General features: G+C 52.1%; 3 protein-coding genes and 1 pseudogene across 3 annotated transcripts; 2 read left to right on the forward strand and 2 right to left on the reverse strand.

Annotated features, from left to right (window-relative positions):
• Positions 1 to 801, forward strand: SAPIO_CDS5221 (annotated as a pseudogene; the record flags this gene model as incomplete).
• A 948-nt stretch (positions 802 to 1,749) lies between these two features.
• SAPIO_CDS5222 (uncharacterized protein) lies at positions 1,750 to 4,983 on the forward strand (the record flags this gene model as incomplete). The annotated part of the gene is made up of 2 exons (XM_016787589.1): positions 1,750 to 2,231; positions 2,328 to 4,983. 2 exons carry the CDS (start codon positions 1,750 to 1,752, stop codon positions 4,981 to 4,983), a joined length of 3,138 nt encoding a protein of 1,045 aa, XP_016642604.1.
• Positions 4,984 to 5,478: 495 nt separating this feature from the next.
• On the reverse strand, positions 5,479 to 6,670 carry SAPIO_CDS5223 (Autophagy-related protein 3; the record flags this gene model as incomplete). Its single annotated transcript, XM_016787590.1, has 3 exons — positions 5,479 to 5,532; positions 5,592 to 6,084; positions 6,156 to 6,670. 3 exons carry the CDS (start codon positions 6,668 to 6,670, stop codon positions 5,479 to 5,481), a joined length of 1,062 nt encoding a protein of 353 aa, XP_016642605.1.
• Positions 6,671 to 15,449: 8,779 nt separating this feature from the next.
• On the reverse strand, positions 15,450 to 15,969 carry SAPIO_CDS5224 (uncharacterized protein; the record flags this gene model as incomplete). Its single annotated transcript, XM_016787591.1, has 2 exons — positions 15,450 to 15,676; positions 15,789 to 15,969. The coding sequence occupies 2 exons, from the start codon at positions 15,967 to 15,969 to the stop codon at positions 15,450 to 15,452; spliced, it is 408 nt and encodes a 135-aa protein (XP_016642606.1).
• Between the last annotated feature and the right edge of the window lie 906 nt (positions 15,970 to 16,875).

Consider the following 16,875-nt stretch of genomic DNA (forward strand, 5'->3'; position numbering starts at 1 on the left):
ATGCGTCCCAACATCCCACGCAACCAAACATCCCCCTCCGCCATCCTCAAAGCCAAATCCGACGCCCTCAAACTCCGGCGCCTAAGCGAACCGGAACAAGTTTACTCCAAAGCCCGCCCAGTCATCGGCTTCGACCTCGGCCTCAGTCGCCGGCTTGCCGCCCTCGAGGAGCGCGCCAAAGCTGAGCCGAAGCACCAACTCGTCCGCGTTCAGGGCACCATCGTGCTCTCGCGTTCCGAACTATCCAGGGAGGTGCGGGCCGAGATGGAAGCTATCCTGGCGCCGACGGAGATTCTCTTCCTCACGTGGCGGGAGAGGTTAAACAAGATCGACGTGAGGTCGAAGCTAGAGGCCGGGGGGGCCATGAGGGTTGAGATGGCGCAGGGGAGTCCCACTGGGATTCCTTTGATTCGAGAGAGGGTGGAGTTTCACATTTTGAGGAAGGATACGCGGAATGTGGTTGAACCGATCAAGGGGGAGATGGTGGGGAATGTCATGGTGTGGCACTTGCCTGAGACTGCGAGGGAGGGCGATATCTGCGTGCAAGTTGTGTCGAATAGCCAGGTGCTCGCGCAACTTGACGCGGAAAGGGATGAACCTGAGGTCAAAGAGGAGGAAGTGGAGGTGTTGGAGATTGTTGTGGAGGCAGAAGCAGAGACAGCTAGGCCTCGGAGACCAACGAGGCTGTCGAGTCGGAGGCGGATTGAGCTGATGAGGGCTCAGCAGCAGCGACGACACTCTCAACAGTTACAGCAACTCGCAACGCAGACGGCAATAATAGCGGAGGATTGCGCGAAATGAAAGCAGGGAGAAAGATGCAGAGGTTACAAGAAATGGTAATATATTGTTTTCGGATCGGTTTGGCATAGGTCGCTTGGGATTGGCAAGGGATATAAAAGCGGCACGGAGGACTCCTTTGGAATATTTACCAAACAAGAGGTGTAAAACAGTCAAACGAGGTAACCACAGGGCCTCGCGGTATGGCACTTTAACTCTAAAAAAGATCATTAATTTATTTTCTTAATACCAAATTAATTTCCTCCAAAGTGGGCCGTTAGAAACTGCATCAATCCTCTCCCGAAGCTGAAGCCCGGGACGGCGTGTCTGCAAGAGTGAAGGCACTGATCGTTGGTCAGTGAGCACAATCTTGACGCCACAGGCAGGTACCGTGACCATCTTGTGGTGGCCTAGCTTCCTTGACCCGTATTGTTGTGAATGTTGTTTGTGTCGAGCCCAGGCCCTCTCAAGCTCCACAGGCAACAGCCCCAGCAGGCGTTGGCGGCGGGTTGTTAGTGGCCGGAGTGCAGCGCTAGCGGGTACAAGCTACCTCGAGGTGCTCCATAATTCGGAGCACCACCCAGTGCCACCCACTAATTGATCTATCCTGCCACTCTGCCACTCTGCCACCATGACCGACTACAACATTGACGTAGCCACTCGAGAACACTTTGACATCTTCACTCCTTCACTCCTGGTTCTCTCCCACCGCCTTAATTCCAACGTGTCAGGAACTCCGATCTAACTCGAGCTCCGAGTGGCGATACTACGAGTGCCCTAGAATTCCTAACCCGCCATTCTTTCTTTTCAATCTAATCGAAACATGCCACCTAACAGGTCCCACGACTTGAAGCCCTAGGTCCACCTTTCATGATCAACAACAACACCTCCCGTTCGCCTCAATCTATGCTGTGACCCGCCACCCGCCAATCCTCCCCCTCGTGAACCGAGCCCCTCGCGGGTGTGTGAGAAATGGGTGGCTGGACGTTCTTCCTGTTCGCCTATCTGCTCGGCGGCCTCACCTTCCTCCCACTGACCGTGGCCGCCGTTCTCCTCCACCTCTACTTCTCGCTCCCTTACCGACCCGACCCCGACGTGAGGAAAAAAGACGACTGCGACGATATTATTCAGCCGGGGGACGACGTGTCCGCCCTGATAGAAGCACAGGATGCGAGAAAAGAGGATAATAAGACCCGGTTGACGAGCGAGCCCGATGTCGCTGCGGGATACTTTGCCGTGTGTCGTGAATACACGCCGATGGGGATCAACGCGAAACCCATCGAGCGGTCGACACCTGTGGGATCGACGACCGTGGCGGCTCCGAGTCAGAGTGTATACCAGACCATGTACCGGAGCATCTTTGACCGGAAGCAGACGTCGAGTCCGATAGATAGTAATGGAACGGCGAGCCAACGGCCCAAGAAGGCCGGCAATGTGTTTTACGTTGCGCTTAGGTATGGTGAAGCATATGATTGTTTATTTTTCTGTGTATCCCGTTTTATTCTAGCGATCTGAGTCTGCCATCAGCATTAACAGCTCCCTTATTCTAGACACGGCCACCTGATGCTTTTCGATGACGAGGAACAGCTCGAAGTCCGCCATGTCATATCTCTCGCCCACCACGACGTTAGCATATACTCGGGGGGCGATGTTACACCAGAGGGCGAACTCTACATAAAGCGAAACGCCATCCGCTTGTCCAGAAGAAATGAGGCCTACGACATAGCTTCCGAGAATGCGAAACCCTTCTACCTCTTTTCCGAAAACTGTTCTGCCAAGGAAGACTTTTACTTTGCTCTCCTCCGGAACCAGGAGCAAACTCTCGCCGCCGACCGAACTGCGCCCGTTCCGCTTCAGTACGACGTGACGGATATCATCTCCCTTGTTCAACGCCTCCATTCGACCGACGATCACCTGCATACAAGGTGGCTTAACGCCCTTCTTGGACGGGTGTTCCTCTCTGTCTACAAGACGTACGAACTGGAAAACTTCATTCGCGAGAAGCTTACAAAGAAGATTTCGCGAGTCAAGCGCCCCTCGTTTCTGACCCATATCGTCATCCGAGACATTCACACGGGGAATTCGCCGCCCTACATTTCGAACCCGAAACTAAGGGATCTAAGCGTTGATGGCGAATGCGTTGTGGAAGCGGACGTTCGGTATACGGGTAACTTTCGGATAGAGGTTTCGACTACTGCCCGTATCGATCTCGGTTCCCGCTTCAAAGCCCGCGAGGTCGACCTCACTCTAGCCGTTGTTTTACGCAGAATTGAGGGACGTGCCATGTTCAAGATCAAGGCCCCGCCGAGTAACCGAATTTGGTTCTCGTTTCAGTCTATGCCCAAGATGGAGATGAGCATCGAGCCCATCGTCAGCTCCCGACAGATTACTTATACGATGATTCTTCGTCAGATCGAGAACAGGATCAAGGAGGTTGTAGCCGAGAGTATTGTGTCGCCTTTCTGGGACGATGTCCCCTTCTTTGATACCGAGCACAAGAAGTGGCGTGGAGGGATCTGGGCTTCGGACAACCAGCCTTCGACACCCCCGCCGGAGGAGGTCATAGATGCACCGCCGGTGAATGATCCTTGCGGACACGACGTTCAGTTTGCCCTTGATGTGTCAGATCCAAAGCATCCACACATTATTGAGAAGCACGGGGCCGAAACCCCCCCGTTGGTGAAAAGCCCCACAGCCAGTCTCTTTAGTCGAAAGCTCACTACCAAGTCTGCGGTTAGCAGTCCAAGGGCATCGACGACGAGCTTCGAGTCCACACAGCACGTCCCAGCAACTGCTAGTGCGTGGCCCGCACCGTCTAGGACAGCTGCCGATGTCGTTGTAGCGCCAGATTCAGCCAAGGCGGAACCCGCGGCTGGCATAAGAGAAATGCCGACTTCTGCGGCGATGGAGACTTTGGCGGCCGTGGCCGGTTCGCCTCCGAAACAGGGCATGACGCCCTTGGCCTCGCCGATCAAGCCGCCGCCGCCTGTGGCCAAGGCGCATTCGATTCATAGCGATAGAGACGGTGATCGAAATCGGGAAAGGGAACATGAGGAAGACACGGTGCCTGTGCCTGTACCGACAACAACGACGACATCGCACGAGAACAGGAGAGATACGACATCTTCGATCGAATCCTTCGATCACGGGCACGCGACTAACCAGGGTAAAGCTGCTTCTGTAAAGAGTCGCGCCGGCTCAACCAATTCGAATTCTCGGGGTTTTCCCAATCGCGAAGAGACGGGGACATCTTTCGGTAGCTCCAACTCTAACTCATCTGCGGGCCATAACTCGAACGGTACCTCCACCGTGAAGAATAATACCTTTGCCGCCGTTAGCAACGCAGCGCAGCAGGCTCGGCAGTGGGGTCTTAACGCGTTGCAGCGTCGCAGGGAGGCTAAGGAAGAGCAGCAGAAGCAAAACCAGCTTAACCACCATCACAACAGTAACGGTCATCCCCAGGTCGACCTGAGCCAACCCATGGGCAGGGGACGACCGTTGCCACCTCCTGGAATACCGCTCCCGCCGCCGGACAGATCTCAGAAGCCTACGACCATTCCTGTGCAGAAGAAGAGGACTCTGCCGCCGCCTCTTTTGCCTGAGCGGTGGTGGCCCGGTCCCGGTGATCGTGACCGCGACCGCGACCGTGAAAGGGAACGGGAACGAGAATGGGAGCAGGACGTTCAGAAGGCAAAGGAGATGTCGCTTGAGGATGAGCAGCACAAATCTAAGAGGCCCGTACCACCGCCGCCCCTTCCGAGGAGGAGAGGTAGGAACGATAGTGTCGATGACTACCCGCCTGAGGGGAATATGCTCGTTGTGGCCGCACCTTCAGATTCCGAGCCCGGTACCCCTGCTGCTGCTGCTGGGGAGGCTTTCCCAAGTCTTGACTCGACAGTGCAACCTGCCGGTGTCGATGAGGGATCAAAGGTTATCCCAACGCAGCAGGCTGATGCTCGTCCGCCTCCTCTGCCGCCAAAACAAGTACCTGTCGCAGAGGAGGTAGAAGTCCATGACGTGCAAGATACTCCGGCACAACCGCAGGCAGAGTCATCAGATGCCGCCCCCTCCGCCGTTACTCAGAACAATGAAGAGGAAGATGATGACGGCTACTCCGGCTGGATGGATGACACCATGACCTTTGAGGAAGAGGAGAATGAAAATGTGCGTCAGGCGGCCATCATTGCAGAGACAAATCTGCTCTGAGAGGCCTGTTTTCTCTCCGCGTTATTTTGCTTTCTCTTTTTCCTTTTCCCTTTATTATGCAAGAACATGTGCGGAGTTAATGGGCGTCCGGGTTTACGCACAAGAAGCAGAACAGGATGAAATGAGGTTTGGTTTTAGGCGGTTTTTTTTAAATACCAATATTTTTTGGACTTGTGAGGTAGCCAAACTCGATCGTCCTGACACCTTTGCGCTTCTGCGATAAATAGTTTTATGAGAAGACTTCACATTGAGTCGGTTAAAATACTTTGCGACTTGCTAGTAGGCACTCCTACTTCGACTGATTTCGGCGTTGTGACATGGTGGATGTCCAATGAGGCCTTTTTTTGGTTTACTACTCTTTGGTTTCTAGAAGCATAAACACTTCCTTGATACAGAGAAAAAGTTTGCAAGATCTATCTTGGTGGTGAGAAACAAAGAAAAGGAAAACAGAAAGAGAAAAACAAAAAACTGTCAGACGTAGAAACAGCCTTGAGCTTAAACGCCCATCGTAAAGTCATGTTCGATACCGGGAGTAACACTCGCCATGAACTGTAGTTTATTCATTAGCATCAGATCAAAGGGGGGGAAATAGAGAATATTGAACTCACCTTAAGGAATACAACAAGGTACTGATCCACCCGAATAGCAACCTCTTGATCATCAATCTCATTCTGCTGCACCTCCTCCCACTCATCCCCCGTCTTATCAGCCTCCGCCTCCGCATCCTTGACATCCAGCTTCTTGACCTCTTCGACCAGAGTATCCGTCGCGGCCGCGCTATCCGAGGAGGAGGCGGCGACAGCAGCGGCGGCCGCGCGCAACTTTTCCCTTCGGATGCGGAGCGCGGCGTCGGCCCGGTCGAGGAGGGTCTTCATGACGGAGGCGTGCTTGCAGGGGTGCACGGAGGCCATCTTGATGTTGTCGGCGAAGAAGGGGAAGTCTTCGAGGGTGACGGTCTTGTCTTTGTAGTCGCCGACGATGTCGTCCATCATTGACTTGGGCGGGAGGGGTTGGCCGTTGGGGAGGTAGCCGGAGAGGTAGAGGCGGGGCGTGCGGTAGTAGGGGGAGTACATTATGTAGAGGTTGTAGGTCCGGCGACCGCTGGAAAAGAAGAGAAAAGTTAGCAGTCTGAAAGAAGAGAGGTAGGCGTTTGCGAGAGGGCATCAACTTACCCGCTCTTGCTCTCAGCGCCGGTATCCTTGATAATAGCATCATCATCCTCCTCATCCTCCATATCCGGAATCTCATCCTCCTCCACAACCTCCCCCTCCGCAACATTCCCCGCCTCATCCACGGCCCTAATCTCCCTCGCCTTCAACGGCTGCGAGCTCGCCAACCCGCCCGTCCTCAACCAACCATCCTCATCGGCACCCGCATTAAAATCGTCGCCGTCCCCCACGACGGCCTGCTCCCTCCCCGCGTCGCCGGCGAAATCGTCGTCGAGCCGCCTGTAACAGGGGACGTTGCGCGTGACGAGGTACTGCTTGCCGGCGGGGAGGAAGGGAACGCGGCGCGAGTCGTCGTCGGCGTCGCCCCAGGACCAGGTGGGGAATTTGGAGACGAGGTAGTCGCCGGCTTCTTCGAATTCGGCGGGGGTGATTTCGCCGGTTTTGCGGAAGGTGGAGGTTGTAGCGACGGGGGTGTAGCGGTCGCGGAGGGTGTTGACTGTTGAGTAGATGTAGTTCATTTTTGCTGTGTGTTGTCTTCGGTGGTGTGGAGTTGTCTGGTGGTGGTTTGTAGGAGATGAGAGAGTGTTGGGGGAAAGTGGATGGAGATGGTGTTTATGGTGTGGTTCTTCAAAGACCTCAGGTCGCTGATGGAAGTGGCAGGGAGGGAGAAGGAAAATGGAGAAGGCTAGAGAAATTATGGGTGACGGAACACGAGGCTCTAGGCAGGCAGAGTCATAGGTTTGACTATGAGTAGTTCTTTGTCCGCCTGATTGATGGCGGTGACAAAGCCAGGCGATCAGATGTAGCTACTTCGTAGAGAGTCCAGCCTTGGAGCTTGCTCTGCCAGTCTCTCCTTCCCCCTCTTTGCTCTGCTCTCAGGGTGGCAGGCGGGGGGGGGTGTCACATGAATGGCGGGGTATCTCTAGAGTCATTGGTTGTGGAAGCCTACCAGGTTCCCCAAGAAGCTTGTGGCCAATCATAGGGGAGAGAAAGGGCTGGCAGCTGCCGGATGCCCGACAACTGGGGCACCAACAGTCTGGGAGACGTCCAGAATCCTGGTCCCCAGGATGTTGAAGTATCAAGTACCTTTCAACGATAACAATGACGTAGTACTTTGTGTTTCGCCAGAGTCGCGCGTTTCATAAGAGCAAATCAAAGTTGTAATATTTGCATCTTCCAAACGCTGTTTGAAGAGTTTGTCAAAATTTTGTTTTGTCCTGCCCCCTGGAAACAAGTGAAGAGTTACAAGAGCAAAACAATATTTAAGGACTGTCTATGAGTACCTGTCCGAGGTACATTCAATCCCTTGCAGAGCGCGTCGCCCTTGATGGAAATGAGTTGGCGTTATTATGAACGAGGGTTGAAATGAAGGTTCCATGAGTCTCATCTTTTGCAATCCGATGTATGTCATGCCAGAGCTTAATATACTGAAAATGCGTGCAGGTACCGGGTTCGCTCCGGCAGCACCGGGCCGGGATTTAATCAAAGTGGGGAGAGTTTCGGAGCCGATATGATGAACCCCGCCGATCGCCGCCTGTCCCGCGTCGCCGACATCAATGGGCAATATCAAGCCCGACGCAGCTGGGGAGTGACAACGACGAAAGTGACTTACTTTTGGAGAAACGAAGATAATGAGTTCGAAAAAAAGGGAAAAAAAAAAGTTTTGAGCCATTTGACATAACCCCCCACGATACCATTGAAAAGGAGTTTCCCAACTGTTCGAGGTGATTCAATACTGCTCAGGCATGACAAAACGGTGCTCGGCAGCTGTTTCAACGGTTTCTCCAAACCACGCTTGGAAAACGACAAATAGTAGATATGCTGCCCACCACTATTCTCACAACCTTCGCCAAAAGATCTTCAGAGAATCAATGCCTGAGAATATACCTCGGTACCCCCTCACCCAATAGTGAAGCCAAAGGATTCTAGCCTCTAGGCTCGTACTCTCCCTTTCTAGTACAACTACCATTTGTCCATACGATACCAATGAAGATCTTGATCTCACCCCGCCACCGGCCCGAACTTGTGGGCTTGGTTCCCGGGGAATATCCCGGGAGTTGGTGGCGTGGTGATACTGACCTGCCTGCACCGGGGGTCGCAACGTGGCGGCCCGGTCCACAGAGCGAAATAATATATAACGAATCAGAAGCTGGTACTACACCCGGGAGAGCGGAAGATGTGAGTGTAATGGCAGATTACTAGTATCGTATGGCGAAGAGCATACGTCGGTAAAATGCGGAAGTTGATGTCCAATGTAACGAGGTCAAGCTCTGGTCTTGTATAACGATAGTTTCACGGCCATATCAGTTTTGATTGCATCGACCTCTGTACTACCCCACGACTCAGGATCATGGAAAGAGCTTGAGTCACCAACCTCGATACAAGCAATCCAATGTTGGTCATATTTCTCCCACTGGGGCGTCGTATATGATCAAAACAGACGCAATAGAATCCGGCAGGCAAATATCAGACACAAACAAGTCGAGGTTTCAGCTGCAATCGCACACCTTTTCCCAACACCACCCACGAAGAAGAAGCAAGTTCTCCAGCCAATCTAACAAAACTACACCCCCCAAATCAAGACCCTCCCAGTAACCCCATTGAGTAAGAATCAGGTAATCCGTCATGGTGAGATCTTGTTCTGAATCTGGGGCAGGCGAAACTGACCTCTCATCTTGATCTCGCCCTCCCAATCGCTCATGTTTCCATTTCAGAGTATCTAATTAAATTGCTATATTGCCTCCCCCGGAGTTGTTGTTTTATATCTCCGGGAGGCAATAGGAGAAGTAACAACGACTGCTATATCACTCTTCTGTGGCATGATTCGGCCATCCCATCCGTTAGACCTGTCAAGGCCTGAATCCCGAACCTATCCTACCATTCCTAGCCAGGCGACCGGCTTCTAGGGTCTCAACGTAATGGTGGATGCCGAGGCTATACTCTCTCCCTTGTCGTCTTGTTTCCAGTGTTGCGTGATTGGAGAGTCCAAAAGAGGGCGAAAGGAAAGAAAAGAAAAGGGGGAGAGAAAGGAGAGCGGAGGAAAAAAAAAAAAAAAAAAAAAAGAGCTAGGGTGCTTACTTTTTCTTCATCACCTTTTCCCCATCGATTCATGCTCCGCCCACTTTTGTCTCGAGCCAATGTCATATGGTAAAATACACAAACAGACTCAGTGGTTGTCTCTACGAAGCCATTACATCCCAGCAGGGCTAGATCTTTGTCCTTGCTGAGTTAGATCTGTGCCCTCCTCTCTTGTACCCTCGCTTCGGGAAAGCCAACTAAGGACCTGATGTTATCTGCCTACGATGAACATCGGATGCCCACTTGGCGGCGAGATCCTCTGAGCTGGTGGAGGACCCAGATCGTCTAGATACACAAGTTGTTGCCATGAACATCGTGATGACGCAGGATGCATTTATGCAGCTCGTTCGACGACCTTGACAGTCTCCCGTCTAAACCAGTCAATGACAGCAATGGGATAAGTTTTGAGGTAATAAATCATCCAAGAGGTGCAGTAAGGTGATCAAAGTCAAGTTCTCAGTGAAAAGAGAAGGAAAAAAAAAAGAAAAAAAAGGCTCATATGCTACCACGAAGAAAACAAACCCGCTTCATTTCCGAGTGGGGGCGTATTAGGATGATCAAGGATCCCCTTCCCGCCTTGAAGCTCACGCGATTTCTTTGTCTGATCTTGATGTTTACTCCATCGTACGAAGTAATATTAGCCACAACTCCAGATGTAGTGAGCAACACAAACAGAGAACAAAGCAAGAGAATGGTGATCAGCAAGGGGGTTTGAGCAACGGGCAGCGGAGCTTCGGGGTCCGGCGTCTCCACATTACGATCTCGGTTTGACGACAGGGATGGACGACGAGAGTGTAAACACCGGAACCCTGAGAAACGCCATCCAGAAAACAAACTATCATCCGCGTGGAAAGTACGAAATAGCTCACCACCACGACAACACCAGACAGAGCGTCAAACAGTTGGACATCTCAAAAATCATGTATCGAAAACCCTAAAGATAGAACCAAAACCAAAATGCCAACCCAATCCCAAACCAAGAACCCCCAGTTGATATCTGCCTGTCTATAGAAAAGTGTCCCTCCCACCAAGTTGTCCTGTGAATCCTGTTCCATGAATTATCCCATAATCCTATATATAGCCTATGCGCCGATGTATATGTTTGTGGTGTGCGTCAAAAGAGTCAGGTGGATGTGTGCCGCGAAGCATCTCACATCTCAACGGGGATCTTGGGCCTCCGGATCATTCGCTCGATGGCGGGGATTAACGCCTTCTGTGGCATGCATGAGCCTGCAGGTAATCCTGCGTTAGCAAACAATCTTCGACTGCCGGGTAGCCGCCCTCTTCCTGTAATGGGCTTGTAGTGATCCTGCTCTATGGTGACCTATTTTTGGAACAAAAGCTCGGAAGAGAAGTAAGAAATTCGGGCGTCGAGGCGGCTAGACTCACCACAGACCCGATCTCCCCAATACTCGAAGAAGGTCACGTTCGGTCGACATGGTTTTCCCGTCCGCTGGTACGTCTCGCACCACCTGTGAACGATATACCTGACATGCCCACAGCGTAGCTCTTTCTAGTGGATGGAAAGATGGTAAGCAAGGATGGACCGGAGAGTCCCCTCACTGGTGCGTGCGGGAGAGTTCGTCACTGATGGTCGGGACAACATACCTGAATGTAATCACACATCTTGATGAATAAGAAGAGGGATCGGTGATAGCGGTCGTGGCTGAGGGACTCTAAGTCTTTCGGTGAAGCTCTCGGTAGGTTAAAGATACGAGTGTTTTCGGTGTGGAGGTGATGTTGTGAAGGAAGTGGGAGATAGATCGCGGATATTGCCAAGGAGATGGAATATATGAAGAAGTGATATAGACCAGTGGGAACCTGGGTCTAGAAATTGGGAACACTAGTAGTAGCCTGAACCACGAGGGCGGAGCCCAATGAGAACCGTAGTGGCGGTGTCGTAACGGGACGGGTAACCAGGATGCTGTCAACGGGGCGTGTCTGCAGGGGGGGTTTGCGAGGTTTAGGTGACCAGCGTACTTCGTATGTACTCCGTAGGAATCGAGGAGAGGGTCGGAAAGGGAAAAGGTGGGAACTATAAACCTTTTCTCGGGACCAGGGAGAAGGACTGGGGTCTCTTACCCCCCCTTATTCATGTGCCACTTCTCTGTCCCGTCTCTCCGGTTTAAACAAAGAGCCAATGTGTTGAAGCGTGGGGCGATGGTGCCGGCTGGCGAAATGGATTTGAGTGAGCTTAAGCAAATGGGTGCTTTTCCATCGATACGCTTTCAATTTTCGTAAACTGACACCCTGTTGGTCTATTGCTCTTTTCCCTTCTTTTCTTTTTTTTTTTTACCCAGCGGGATATAGGCTTGCAGCCAAACCGGCCTGCGTTCAGCCCTTTTGCTTAGAGATCAGTTTCCCTCTGATCCGCTCAGTGACTCGGCAACTGTGGGCCTCAGCTCTACTCGGCAGAAGATGTCTCAAGGATGATGATGCTCAAAGGCCAGAAGTGGCGCTTGAACGATTTATCTCCACTCTGCTCATTTCTTCGTGCTCCACGCCCCAAACGTCTAGATCGGTATACTCTCCGAAGTCCACCTGGAGAGTGGATGCGGGGACCGATGGGGGATCCGGATGAGGTGAATTTCTACTCGTGTTTGCCCAGGTGAGAGAGAGTTTCACGCCACTCACCGGGATTTGTTTGGATGTGCATATGTGGGTGTGGATGTGGATGTATGTGCAGGCGGCAGTAAACTACTCAATCCTTGCCAACGGCGAGATCCAGGAGTATCTCTGGCTCTCGGCATAAGAATGTGCGTTAGAATTTTCAACCTCAATACATGTACAATGTAAATGGAGGAGCACACTGCCTCGTTAGCGTTGCATTCCAAAGGATTTCTCGGAGAGGGGTTGATACCGAGGAGCTGTTATAAAGTGGGGAGCGGAGCATACCGGTCTGGTGGAAGCGACTGCAACTTTGGGGCTGGAAGGGGAGACAAAACTGCATATCTCTCCAGGGCATACCGCCGACTTGGAGCCTTCGCCGCCCTGCGATTGGCAGGCTGGCACTCGCCGGTCCACTCTTCATCCCACATTCCAGCCTTGATTACCTGCTGCACCCCCGGCCAGAGTGGTGTACAGGTGCAATCGGTCATATTAGGATCCCCCTAGGGGCCCTAGTCTTCCCCGTCATCTATCTCACACACTCGCACTACGAGGCACCGGCTCTTGCCATTGATTAAGCCAAGACTCTGGGAGACCAATTGGTCGGGTGGAGAGTGAGGGGGGTGAGGGGGCAATGATGAGGGACCAGGGTTCGGCCCGGCAGGGAGGAACCCCATGCAGGGCAAGGATGTGCCTTGGGCATTGAAGAAGCAACCAAGTTCCAGTGTCTTTTCAGAGGATCGTGACTGGCTGGTAAGAAGCAATAGGTAGTCGAGGGCGTTATTCTCAGAAGGCCCACCAGAGTTCCTTCTGCAGCATGGCGTCTCCTCAGGTACATTACCACTTCGTACATGCTTGTGAACTGGGGATGCAGAGAGCAAGGACTGAGAAAAGTAGTGTACGCACGTATCAGGCTTGCTTTTTGAGCAATCTCCACCAGTGTGCAGGTACACATCCCATACCTCCAGGTTAGGCAGTTCAAGTCATCACTGAGGTAGGGATGGAGCGAGCCTTTACTTCATATGTAGTGTACTGTCCACACTAGGTGTTCCCAGGGGGACCTTGGACAATTTCTTCGAACTGAGAGCCGTACGTTACTATGTAAGGCCACAAACCGTGAAGAGTAGGATAATACGAGGTAGTTGACACGGAGGTGCACCTGCCTTAGAGAGGCATCAAACCGCCAAGAAAAAAAAAAAATACTACATCGCTGGATAGGAAAAGGGGATTGGACCGATGTCTGGCTGAAGGGGATGAATACCTCGGGACAGAGGTTTTGGCTTTGGCTTCAAATCATTTGAGAGCGCCTCGTAGTGTACGTCTCGAATCGGTCTTCCAGGCGTCGCTGTTTCCAGGCAATGAATGAGCAGCCATTTATTCGCTGACAGCGCTAAATACTAGTGTGTGCTCCAACACTAGCAAGCGTCGTCGCAGGAGTGGTTGATGGCTCGTCGTGTTTGGAGAGCGTGCGAGTCGCAACCACCAATCCCAGTGCCCCGGCTCTGGATTCGGGAGGATTGGCAATGCAAGGCAGCGCGGGTCACAGGATGAACCCCTGTCCTGGTACATAGGTGGGAAGTTGGTAACCAACCCAAGTCGCTAATTACCGTTAGCGCGTCACTAATGTGTCCACCCTGCTCGAGCTGGTGGTAGATTATGAAAATCGTCTCAGCTTGGTGGAATGGGGGATGGACTCATTGATCTCGTCAGGGGGGATTGGTCACTACAGTCCGAAACTCCCGGATGAGGCGTGTGACGGGCATGCCTTGGGAATCCAGCGCCGGCAGGGCGGTTCACGATGTTAGTCGGGGATCTCCCTAGGAATGTGTGAGCTAAGGACTTCTTTAAGGGTCAAACTCACTCCAGGGAAGCGTGGAGGCGATGGGAGGTTAAGGTCATTGTTGGGCCTTTTGGGACCCTCGGCTGTGCCCGATGTCTGTCCATACTGGCCCCGCTAGAAAAAGCAGGGAACCCTCGATCATGTTCCATTTTCGGTGGACACCGGCGTCTCCAAGCACCGGTCTTATTACGAGTGCCTTTGGAGGCAACTCGAAGTGGTGATAAGCCAACGCGGTCGGGGTGAACTTCTGACTTCGTACGAAACAACGAAACAGCAGCCGAGGAATCCAGCAACGGTCCTCCTCGACGCCACTCATAACCTTAAAAAGGCTCATGTGAATTGTCGGGTTCCGTTGCACAATCTACTTCGTTTTTCGTAAGTTGGGGCATCGGCCCTTGGCGCAAATGTTGATGGACCGAGCGACGAAAGCCCCACAGACTCTCAAGTTGTCATTTTCATAGATTAGAGAGAACCCTTCCGTTGCCATGTCGCAGCTCCCGAGCCAATGTTGCTTCTCTGTTGGGTACCTCGCAGAAGTCATATCTCGGTCAGCATTGCTCCAAACGGATCCATTGGCCGGTGAGCGACGGCTCCAGTCCAGACGCCGCAATTCGTGACTCGTGGATAATACGAAGTAGTGTACTCCGTAGTGCAGAGGGCGTGGAAATCTAGAGACCACCAATACCGATGATTCTGTCCAATATGCCACCTGGAATGCCAAACGAGCTGGACCAGGCCTCTTTGTCCAGCCCGCTGGTTAGGGACACAACTTTAGTGGGCCAGTCGTCGAGATTTTGCAATCAAAATTCAAAAAGTGCCATGGCTCTGGTTCGCGATGCTAGTATCGACTGGGACTGGGGCCGTGAGAAAAAAAATGTGAGATGTGATGACTCTAGGACCGTCAAGAATCTACCACCGAGACTTCTCCGAGGAGGATGCTTGTCAGCCCAAGGCAGACGGGCCTAAAAGAAGCTGGATGGAGGCAATTGTGAAGAATCCAGACCCAACCTCGCCGATCGATTCTCTGGTTCCTTCTCTTCGAGTCTTAACCCGGGCATGTGGATTGGAAATGGGAGAGAGCGAAGGCGAAAGCCAAGATCGATACATCACGGGAAGGTGAGAAAAGACCCACCGCCCACGCCCCGTGCCCCATGCCCCATGCCCACATGCTGGGGAACTTGGAGGAAGTACTTCATAATCTAGTGTGGGAAGTCGAGACCCAAAAGGAATGTCATGTGGGAGCTAGCCAGCACCAGCTGAAAAAGTTCGGTTCCAGTTCCAGTAAGAGCAACAGGAGGGGAGAAAGAATGATGCAGGTACATTGTAACCTGGAGCAGTCCCTCCGAATGGTGGCTCTCTCCTGAGCCGGATTTATACTAAATACTGGTAGCTCCGGTCAAGCTGGCCGAACAGGTGCTCTTTCCAGTATTCCCGCACTCCCTCTTTATGATTTTACATGTGCTGATGTGCACTTCGTAGTTTACTTCGAAGGCTTGCCGGAAAGTGCAAATAACAGAGCAAATTAGACGGCAGGTGGATCCTGATACCTAAGATTATGAAGGAAGCAGAGAATGAGAGGATCAAATTAAATACAATTTGCGGACTCTCAAGTTGAGCTCTCCTGAGTAAGCCTCACCGCACAGGGCACAAAGTCAGTTCCATTGTTGAGGTCCCGCGCTCAGCGTCCATCGAAAGTCGATTATTTTCATTTCGTATCGAGGATCTCGAGGATATCAAAAATAATACCTGGCCGGCCGTGCCTCTTCTTCTTCTTAGTCCACGTGGAAAACTTCCTCCATCGGCTTCCACCAGGACGGGCTGCCGGACTCGCTGCTAGTTGCCCCCGGAACCAATGACTCCTGGAAACTATCCGTCATCGCCCACCACTCTTGCACCTTCGGATTTTCCCTCATACGCTCCATGTCACCTTCATAGTCGTAGCCAACGTATTTGAAGGTAGCAAAGAGGATTCCCGTTCCTTCGTCATGGAAGATGGAGTCTACCACGCGTCGAAGTTCGCGTTAGCAACGAGCTGGTGGAAGAAAAACCGGGACGCTGGGAGCTTGAAGCCAAAGCTAACTAAATTAGACAAGCTCATGAACCTAACTCACAGTCTTCAATCCGACAGTCCTTAATTTGTTTCAACACCTCTGGCCACACGCGGACGTGCACTTCCTTGTACTTATCGACGAACTCAGGCTTGAGTTTCACGATCTGCGCAATCCGCCGCCCAGGGTTCTTCCGCCGTTGAAGTTTCGGCTCCGTCGGCTCCGTCGCGGGCTTCGTCCACATCGTCGCGGAAAAAAAAAAAAAAAAAAAAAAAAAAAAAAAATGAAAGCAAGCTGCAGGGGGTGTGTTGGGCAGCAAGAATATGGTGAGCACGAATTATTTCCACAACCCTAACAAAATACGAGTGTGACCAGGGCGAATCGACCAGCCACGCAGGACTATAAAATTCGCCTGCTTTGAGGTGTCTCGGTTTCAAAGGCCCGATAAACCGATTTTCGCCAACGTTCGATTTACACTTCGGTCTGTCCAGTGATTCGAATCTTCAGGAATGCTGAGCCCATGTGATGAGGGGAAGAACACAGTACGGTGTACCAGGGAGTGAGAAGGGGAGCATAACCCTTTTATTCGCGGCAGGCAAATGTAATGCACGAACTAGGACCAGAGACAGGTCACGATAGTTGCCAGATCGCAGGCTACGGGCGGGAGATGGAGGTTGCAGGGCATGTGGTCGTGCACCACAGCAATACATCTCCAAAGACAAAATACTTCGACGCAACGAGCCTCTCATAGGTCGGAGACGAGGACATGCACCAGCCATCATACCCGCGACGCCTCAAAATGTAATGGATTAGTTGGACTCTTGCAGGTTGTCAAGGTGGGTGCTTGCATCCATTGACATGCATCTTGCAGATAACATACCACACCGCACCAGCCTCGAGGGACCTCCCGTCCCAGATGGGCTGCAACCTATTAACATGCCATGGGGTACGAGCGCGACTCAAAGCTTTGGAGTAGGACGTTTCTTGTAGCTTCAGAGCTACCCCGCAGGAGTTGCGATTAGGAAATATAATTTCTATTACCAACGTTATATACTGATTGGTTTGGTTTTTGCAGACATCGCGAGATCCTTCCGTGTCAAGAACCCATTACCGAACCTAATGCAGGAGAATAATATTCCACAAAATAACA

This window comes from Scedosporium apiospermum (genome assembly GCF_000732125.1).
Source record: "Scedosporium apiospermum strain IHEM 14462 chromosome Unknown SEQ_SAPIO_0098, whole genome shotgun sequence".
Taxonomy (NCBI): domain Eukaryota; kingdom Fungi; phylum Ascomycota; class Sordariomycetes; order Microascales; family Microascaceae; genus Scedosporium; species Scedosporium apiospermum.